The following is a 9,905-nucleotide window of genomic DNA, read 5'->3' as shown; positions in this document are numbered from 1 at the left end:
TACAAAACTACCCCAAGAGACACAAAATGACTTCAACGAGATGTAAACTGACTTAGGACGACACTTAACAACCTTTGAGAAACACAAAATGACCTCAAAGAAACACAAATAATAAAAAAACCCTACAAAATTACTTCAAAGAGATGCAAAGCGACTTAGGACGACACAAAATGACTAAAAAAGGCACAAAAGTACTTAAAAAAACACAAAACTACCTCAAAAAAGACACAAAATCACCTTAAAAGAACACACAAAATAACCTCAAACAGAAAAAATGCCCTCAGAGACACAAAATGACCAGAAGTACAAACATAAATCAGTTCAAAAACACTTTTCTAGAGAGGTATATGGAGGAGGATAGGTGACAGTGTTTATATTTGTATTATATGGGGTTGTATATACGTTGGGATAGTCATTATTTTTGTATTGTTCTGGGTTGTATATAAATAGGGATAGCATTATATTTCGATTGTTGTAAATATTGATTGTAAATAGGGATAGTTGTTTATATTTATATGACATTGGGATGTTTATATATTAGGGATAGTGTTATATTGTTTATATTGGTGTTGTATTGGGTAGCACATGTGAATTATGATTATGTATAAAAGGGGTAGGAGTTAATAAGTGTAAACTTCTACCTACTCCTTTTCAGACATGCAACACATTGTTTAGGTTTTTTGCTTATGGTGCTTTAAGGTCATTCTTGCATGTTTTTAAGTAAATTTTTAATTTAATTTTGTTTGTTTTGTTTGTTTGTTTTGTTGTTTTTTGCACATCTTCGAAATAAAAAGAAATTCATTCATTCATTCATTCAAAGAAGGCACAAAATTACCTAAAAAAACACACAAAATGACTATAGAGAGATGCAAATTGAATTAGGACGACACAAAACGGCTTTTAAGAAACACAAAATGTCCTTGACAAAACACAAAATGACAAAAAAAGGCACAAACTTACCTTAAAAAAATAAATAAAAATAACCTCAAACAGACACAAAATAACCAAAGATGACATAAATCTACCACAATCTATCTACAACAGTGTAGAAAGAGGCAAACCCACCACAAAGTCGTGTGTCTTGCTCGTGTGCAGGAGAGGTGGTGGGACCTTTTGCATGTCTGTGCTCAGGGACCCACTGTCTCATATCTGCTCACGTGTTTATGCCACACAAACTGCTTTTTGTGGTTAAACTCAAAATGTAAATTAATACAATAAAAAAGAAGAAACCCTCAAATGACCACATCTTAGTCATCTCTACCTTAGTCACTGGTTGCTAGGCGAAGTCACATTTGCATGGACACAGTTTGTTTGTCTCATTTGAAAGAGAATTGACACGTTTATCGACCATCGTTCAACAGCTCCATATTACCAAAGAGCTGACCCATGCTTCACCAATTCATGGTGCCAAATGCTGTGTAGTACATTCATTTCCGGCCTTGTTTTTGCAAATCATGGTGGCATCCTATCTAAGCGCTGCTGTGCTGAAGACTGCAGTATTGCTAAACAGGTATATATTGTTCTTCTGGTGATCCAACTCATTATCTCACCCTAGTCCGGGTCAGGGGTCACTCATTGACAGGAGATTTTGCAACACTGATGGGATGTTGTACTTTAGAAAAGACCAGAAAGAGCCCAGACGACCAAAATATTGGCATTTTTAAGGCATGATTATCTCCACACACCTTCCCTTTATTCATGGACAAATAAAAATTCAGAGCAGTGTACAGACTTGTTTGACAAATCACCTTTAAATGTCCAGTACTGCCTTTTTCTTTGCACTTTGCCCATGTCCAACCTAAAGTAAGCCAGTGGCACTGTTTTTCAGACTGCGGTGGTACAAGACATTACATCAGAGGTACATAAACATGATCTGGCCCTTTGTCAGACAAAAAGAAGAGGATAAAATGCACTGAGAGCTCGCTTTAAGGTGTAAATGAACTAGGCCATTATAAAACACATCAATATGATGCAAAAAAGGAAGAGGAAAACATGAAGTTGAGGTTTAACAAGTAATAAAAGAGATCAATGGGAGATAAGGGACACAAGTCTTGCAACAGTCTTGCCGTGTCCTGTAACATAAAGCACCGTTCTCACTGAGAACTATAGTGAACACAAAAACACCTTTACAGATAATAATGCCTGCGCATCACTGTCTGAATGTTGTCAAATGTCTTCTGCTCATTCATTCAACCCACTGTTGATTGTGAGAGATGCTGCGTGACTTGTCAGTGAGGCTAAACTTGAAATAACAAGTGGAAACAATCTTTTAGATCATTAAAGTTAAGCAATGTTTCCATCCCTGCTGCTTTCCTTCAGATAAATACTGTAAATTTCATGATGTCATTCATGAACACAGTCATCATACGCCATGAGAACGTGTATATCATCATTAAATTCCAATTCATAGCTGGCAAGGTCCATGTCGTTAGGATGTGCCCTCCTCTCTATGATTTGGATTGATTTGATGTATAGTAAAAGTTTGAGCTGGGAAACAGAGAGAAGAGCACGATAACAGTCTGTGTGTGCTCAGTGTCTCTCCAGGAAAGCACAGGAAACACAACCTGTGTGCAAACATGACGAACAGGAGTTATTTCTGCGTTAATTCTTAATGCTTCACTCAATCTGGCTGGTTTCCTTGGCGACAGAGGGCAGGCCTGGGCTGCTGGATGAGGTGGCACGAGCCCTCCAACCAAACAGAGCTTCCTGTTGGAGAGAGGACGAGCTGTGTCAGTATGTGTGACGTCTATGTGTTGTGACAGTTTCATTTCTGTTATTGATACAGGAACAGAAAAGAAGCAGCTCACCTGCACGGTGCCCAGAGTGATCGTCCAGCCTCCAGGGGAGTCTCCCCCGTAGGACCTCACTGCTGCAGGGGTGAGGACGCCAGCATTGAGGGCCGCAGCAGCTGCCTCTGAGGATGGCGCTAAAGCTGGTGGGGTTTGTGTGGATGATGTGGGTACAGTCTGTGTGTTTTGGGCTGGTGCTGCGTCTGTCTCCTCCTCGATGGGTGTATCCTGCGAGCCGCCCAGAAGAGAGGAGGAGTTTGAGAGCGGCGGAACTGACCCAGAGACACAACTGGGCGCTGGGCTGCACTCCCCAGAGGCGCTGGGGGGAGTGTGAGTGTGAGTGTGTTTCTTCCTGCGGAGCGTGTCGATCCAGCTGGAGCTGTGTCTGGAGGCGAAGGTGGCCAGGGCCAAAGACGAGAGCCTCATGTTCTTCCCTGAGGTGATCAGCTCTCCAAATCCTTCCTGGTGGGCAAAGGCGTAGCCTGACCTCCTAGAGCCACCGCGAGCGCCCAGACGGCCCTCGGACACACTGCCTGTCCCACGCCAGGCACCTCCCGTGCTACGACCAACTGGCTTTCGCTTCTTCTGCCGCACCAGCTGAGTGTAGCGCACCTGGAGAAGGAACAGAGGAGAAGCTTTAGCGGTTTGGTGTGTTTTCAATCTTTGTGCTAATTTATAAGGTATAGCATATAACACTTCAGTTGTTGGTGTACTTTGCCACTTTTCTATGTGATACCCAACTCAAAACTCTTTGTACTTAACAACTCAAACTTATACCCATAGTGTTTGATGACCAGTGATGCATTACAGTGATAAACACTGTTTCCAAGTAACAAATTACTGATAAAATTTCATTGATAACATTCCACTTATCCCCCTAAAAATAACTTGTTATACTGCAATCATCTCCCATGCACGTCACAAAGCAGCAAGTTAGCATGGACGATGCTCGCATTCAACGAGTGCAAATATTCCCATTACTTAGATTTTGTCGGGAGGAAAGATGACAAGAACATTGCTGTTCCAGGTAGTAGCACTAAGACTACACTGCGAAAAACACAAGTTCAAACCTCCTGAAACACCTCTTCTAAACAACAGCACAACAACGTGATGCTCGTGGAAATACACCCCACCAAAGGCGAGCCCTGCTTGGCTTGGATATCTGTAGCCCTACACTGGCTAAACAACCAAAACTGGATTTTAATCATGGAAAGCTGCAGGCTACAAGAGACAAAGAACTAAAGATGCATGTGGCTGGATACGTGGATGAAATCTCTACGATTAAAAAATCAGTCACAGGCAGCAGAAGACCCCCAGGTAAAAAATTATTTGCAAGCTATCTAGCTTTAACTGTACTTCCCAGAGATATTCACAAAAAGAGATGCATGTGGAAATCCTTAATTTTGAGGAGAAAGTACGTAACTCTCAGTTGTGTGGGGTGTTACAGAAAAGTCGTATAATGAGAAGTGAGACATTGCTGTTGGCAGGGAGTCATAAGGAAAGTAATAAATGACATTTTATGAGTGATGGGCCTGACACTGATCACCGGCACCAGTAAATGTGACTGTAGAGAAACAAACTAATCAAAAAAGGAACTCCTTCACACCACCCGAACATCAGCTTCAGTTGGACGCCCAGCTGGCTTGAGACACACTCACTGACAAGGCCATACATTGAGCCTCCGCTCTTACACGAAAGTAACTTGTGCTGTTAGAGTGCACTGATTCAGTCAATATTTGAGTATTTACGCTGCATTGGCTCAGTGACGGGAAGCATGAGCTCATCCTCACACAGGCACTCAGATGAACTGAACGCTTGTGGTTAATCATTGGCTGAGACCTGTTTCAAACTGAGCTGTTGGGAAGACACAACACTGACACATGTTGCAATGGAGAAGATGGACAAATCAGAGTTAGAAACTTCTTGTGTGTGTTTTCTCACCGTGTCTGACAGCTGAGGTTTGAGATCCACCTTGAGGAAGCGGAATGCCAAAACTGGAACTATGCATATTGCTGTTGCCAGTGCAATAGTTAACCACACCACTGGTTGCAACAACGTGCTCTGGGCACTACCTGCGCTCACAAACACACACATACAATCACAAATATGAGCAAATATGTCTCAGGAATTTACAGCATTTCACAAACACTGTATACACACAGATATTAGACACCTGGGCGTGATGATCCCACAGGTGGTGTGAACACAGGTGACTACAGGAAAGACTATATTTGGGTCAACGAACATTCTGTTTTGTTCAGGACCTAGTGTTTTTGTACGTGCGTGTGTGTAAAAGACAAATAAGGGAAGAGGGGACTGACCTACAAAGTGGAACTGATTGGGAAAGATCCTGAAGAGGGTCTGACTGTGCAGAGCGAACATGATGGTGAAGTAGGAGCCCAGAGAGCCCCACACAAACACATGGTTTATAACAGTCCAGAAGCCTGTGTCCAGAGCGATCTACGTAACCACACACACACACACACATGCAAAATCAGCACAGGTAATACACCATGATGGAACAGACGGTGATTAAATATAACTGTGAGGAAAGCTAACACCATTACGGCTTCTCTCACCTGCACGCTAACCACAATGACCAAGGCTGTTGCTGTGGTGACCGCGAAGGTCTGGTAGTCAGCGAGGGGCACTCCGTTGCTCTGAGTGGCATCGGAGAGGACGGCACAGGGGACAAAAAACAGCACCACTGATGTGTAGATGCCTTGGGCGATGCAGATGAAGAACTCTCTCTTGTTGAAGAGAAGGTTGAGCTGCCCGGGCTCGTACAGCTTCGGATACTCCAGACTCCTCTGGTCAGGAACATCCTTCAATAACAGACAGGAAGTGAGCGGCTGCATAAGGCTACACTGCTACGTTGCAGATGTAGCTACAGAAAGTACCTGGACTTGTTATGTTTCATAAATTGAGTATCTATTTCCAGAGTCTACAACAGTAATTCTTAATTTACGGCCCACGGTGTCGGGTTTCCCTCCAAACGTTTTCTAATTCATAATGAAAATAAACTGACTCACACTGGGATTTTTTTTGGGGTACTTGATGCAAAAAAGGTGCCATGGGAGGATCACATACAAACATGTATGTGGTTCTTCAGTTTAATGAAAGGACTAGAGCATGCACAGTATGCCTGAACACACCTGATCAAATATCCCCATGGCCAGCACAGGGAGGGAGGTGTAGACAATGTTGTAGAGAGTGATGAAGTACTGATCATACACCGTCTGCAAGAGAAAGAGAAGATGGACATGACAGCACAGACACCATGAAAATCACGATTACAGTTTCCTAACCCCTGATCGTTGACGTAAAGATGTCCTCATGAGCGCTACTCTCTGACCTGTGCCGAGAAGCCACAGAAGAAGCCGAACCAGAAGTGCACCATGGTGAAGGCAAAGTTCTTGTAGAAGAAGTAGCAGAGGAAGCGGCACATGCGCAGGTAGGACCAGCGGCCGTGCACCAGTAGTAGGCGCTGTAGGAAGCGGAACTGGGAGAAGGAGTAGTCACTGGCCAGCACGGCCTGGATCCCCTCCTGACCTGAGATACCAACGCCGATATGAGCACCTGGAGGATTGGAGAGAGACGGACACAGAGGGAAAGAGAGAGAGAAGAGTAAGCAACATAAACCTGGCTGTTGTTGGAAAAACTGGACTTGTATTTTTGGCTTTCTTTGAGGGTTTCTGATAACGAGTCATAAAACTCTGAGTCCAAGCTGTCAGTTTGGGGTTTTTTTTGCATCTTGCCAATCTGACATAATCAAACATGTTTTATGTTGTCATAAATTATTAGTCTTTGCTCATGCAAACAGTGAAGTTCAATGACGTGTCAACAACTAAAAGCTGCACTCTCTCCAGCACCAAACAGCAGCACACTGGTAAAAATGGAGGGGACTAAGGGTGCAACAATGTGAACAAGACTCGGTTCTCTGTGGAAAAGAAGGAAATACTGGTGGAGCTGTGGAATGAACAAAAGTCTGTGATTAATGCGGCGTGACACCAACCGGCACTTATTTCAGTGAGAAATCTTAATTTTTTAAACGGTTCACCTCTCATTCCCTCACTCTCCTTCCACTAAAATACTGCAGCTAACCAACAGAGGCTGGCTATAGTTAGTATTTTTGCGGACATGTAAGCAATTGTTAATATGTCATATTTCTTAAAGGAAGTTTGGCGTAATATCGTCCACCAGGATCATGATGGGAAATAATCTCAAAAGGAATCTAGCAGTCTTGCAAGAGGTGACCCTGCAAGATCCCCAGTCTTTGTGAAATCGTAGTGTGTGACTAAAAACTCACATTGTCTTTAAATATGAGAGGGCGTCTGATTTAAGTCCTTTAAAAGTATTTTTTCAAAGTCTACTAGTGTATGGTCAGCTTTAACTGGCTGGTAGCTCCATATTTACTGAACATAAATGAGAGTGGTATCAGTCTCCTCTTATGTATCTGGATAACAAAATGTTTAAACTATTCCTTTGATAACAACATAGCTCGCCAATAAGCCGTCAAACATTAGTAAGTTATTTATAAAGAGCGATGGATGGCCCTCTCCAATGAGCAGTTGATGTTGCAGTTTCACATATTATAAAGTCATTAAACAAAGGGCCACATGTTTCTCAAGCCACAGTGAGCTATCAACAAAAGCTCACCTGTTATTCGTTTGCAATTATCAATGTTTAATCATTGATAAAGGTGTTTTGACAACTTTCAATCGTGTCTAGAGCTGTTAATACAAGATTTTGGACTAAATGCAATGCATTGTCAAAAGATATGAGACAAAAACAGTCAAGTGAAGGTTCCTGATGTCTTGTTAAAAAGAGGTGCAGGTAAAACAAATGCCAATTTTGAGATTTGAGGGATATAAATCACAGCCCACCCATCTCTGCTGCACTAGCTGCATATTTGCTTTGTACTTGCATTATTTCCTTTCGTTTGAAGACCCATGCCTGTATTCATGTTCACATGACGCACATCCACAGACAAACACACAAAGTGATGCAACACTTACAAAACACAATATTACAAACACACTTAGAGTAACACAACATTGGGTTAACCAAACCTCTCTGTCTGTTTCCCCTTAAGATGTTTCAAGGTTACAAAAACATCTTCTGTATCACCTTGGTACAACTCACAATGAAGCTAAATGCTTTATGCTTTATGTTTTCATGGCTGCACCATTTCATCAAATATATTCACAGTGTCTTGTTAACTGTTTAAGTTCCCAACTGGTGGGTCGCGGTCCAGATCTGGGTTGCGGGCCCATTCTGAATGGACCACAACTGACTGGTGAACATATCAAGTTTGTAAGAAACACACTTCATTTTTAGATACAGTGAATTTCCAGCATATAGCTTTTATTTTGAAGTGCCTTTTGTTGCTGTAGAGTGAGCGACTAACCGACATCTACTTGACAGAGACAGCAAACTAGCTCGACGACATGGTCAAACAAAGTATGATGGTGAAAATATTAAATTGTGTGGACCCTTGATATAATGACTAAGGAGGAATCTGGACCCTGTGGCAGCACCAGCTGGGAACCACTGCTTTAATACACATTTCAGCAACTGTCAGCCAGACATATTTCATCTGTTGGGGATTTTCACGAGAATTAAAAATAACTTTCTGTGGGTTTGAATGATGTTTGCCTGCGCAGCATAATAAATGGCCAACCTGTGGGAAAGTAGAGTTTAAGAGGACACTCAGAAATCAGTTCCTAACTTGATGAGGACATCATACCGCCCGCAACACACATTTCCTCACAACCTTTGTCACTACTAGTCACACCATGTCAGATAAACTACTTCTACCACACTTCTGCTGAGAATTTCCATTGCCTAAAGGTAGACGCTGACACCCACGTGGCCAAAACCTACTTCTCTCTTTCCTCTCCATCTAAAAAAATAATCCAGTTACACTTCCTCCTCTCCTCCACGCCTGCACAACTCACTTTTGATCATGCTAACATCGTTAGCTCCGTCTCCTATGGCCAGAGTGACGGCCTTCTTGTGTTTCTTGATGAGCTCCACCACCTGAGCCTTTTGCAGCGGGGTGACTCGGCAGCAAATCACCGCTTTGCATGCGCACGCTGTCGAGACAAACTCCATCTCCATGTCTGCTTCTAGTGCATGAGCCTGTCAGAGAACAGCAGAGAGTAGAGAAGTTTAATGGTAAGGGGGTCAGAGTTGGAGCTGTGGAAGAAAAGGAAATTTTTTGTTCATGCAAGCCACACAATTTCAGGCAACTCACTATTTCCTGACAGTTGACAGTTTAATTTTTGCTAATTTGGTGCACGTGCACTGTATGTGAGAGTGAGGGGAGTGTTATTCATACCAGACTGTGACCGTTGATTACGAGGGCAAACTCTCCAGAGATATTGTCCATGAGGTTGGAGGGAGGTGGTGGTGGAGGAGGAGGAGGGGGAGGAGGAGGAGGGCACTGCAGCTGTTTCCCTCCTCCAGTACCATCTCCATCTTGTCCTCCTCTGAACCCATTACCCATGAAACATCCCTCCATCCCCTCCTCCTTGCCTCCGTCTCTGGTTCGTGACAGCTCGATCATCCTTTCCCTCGCCCTCCTGTGGGGGAAGACAAACAAGCTAAACATCAACAGGGCTTGTCTGAGACACAAAAACAGAAGCAAAACACAACATGAGTTTGTAGAATAGGAAATAGGGGAGATGAAAGAGGAATGGCGGAGCAGGAAAACAGACGCAGCTGAGAAAACACACCAGAGATGAGATAAAAAGAGGGAGGTGGAAAATTGGAAAAAGAGCAGGTAGATATCAGGGCTATCACAGAGGAAAGTGACTGTGAGGTGTGACCCTGATGTTTCGGCCCCCAGCTAACCGCTCTGTATCACCTGAATCACTGCAGCGCTCTGTATGTTAATATGTGTATCACATGAAACACATCAAGATGTCGCCACGATATGATGTCATTGTTCAATATGTTTAGGCTATTTGACCTTTGGCACTTTAAGTAAATTTTGTGTTTAGCTTAGTGTCTATTTGCGGTACTGTAAAATATTTTAATCATATTAAAGGGGACCTGCATGCTCACGTACAGGTTCATACTTGTATTTTGGGTCTCTGCTAGAACATGTTT

General features: G+C 42.9%; 1 protein-coding gene across 1 annotated transcript in view; it reads right to left on the bottom strand.

Annotated features, from left to right (window-relative positions):
* Positions 1–1,651: 1,651 nt before the first annotated feature.
* The window catches only part of atp8b2 (ATPase phospholipid transporting 8B2), a 32,879-nt gene continuing 24,625 nt past the window's right edge, over positions 1,652–9,905 (bottom strand). Inside the window, exons 22-30 of the mRNA XM_050046210.1 lie at positions 9,133–9,376; positions 8,750–8,933; positions 6,145–6,368; positions 5,945–6,028; positions 5,369–5,614; positions 5,111–5,249; positions 4,731–4,861; positions 2,808–3,401; positions 1,652–2,706 (exon numbers count right to left, since the gene is read on the bottom strand). Coding sequence (XP_049902167.1) covers positions 2,617–2,706; positions 2,808–3,401; positions 4,731–4,861; positions 5,111–5,249; positions 5,369–5,614; positions 5,945–6,028; positions 6,145–6,368; positions 8,750–8,933; positions 9,133–9,376 — 1,936 coding nt within the window. The 3' untranslated portion in view covers positions 1,652–2,616. The remainder of the gene's footprint in view (positions 2,707–2,807; positions 3,402–4,730; positions 4,862–5,110; positions 5,250–5,368; positions 5,615–5,944; positions 6,029–6,144; positions 6,369–8,749; positions 8,934–9,132; positions 9,377–9,905) is intronic.

Source organism: Epinephelus moara, chromosome 6 (assembly GCF_006386435.1).
Source record: "Epinephelus moara isolate mb chromosome 6, YSFRI_EMoa_1.0, whole genome shotgun sequence".
NCBI lineage: Eukaryota > Metazoa > Chordata > Actinopteri > Perciformes > Serranidae > Epinephelus > Epinephelus moara.
This window is presented reverse-complemented; position numbering and strand designations above follow the sequence as displayed.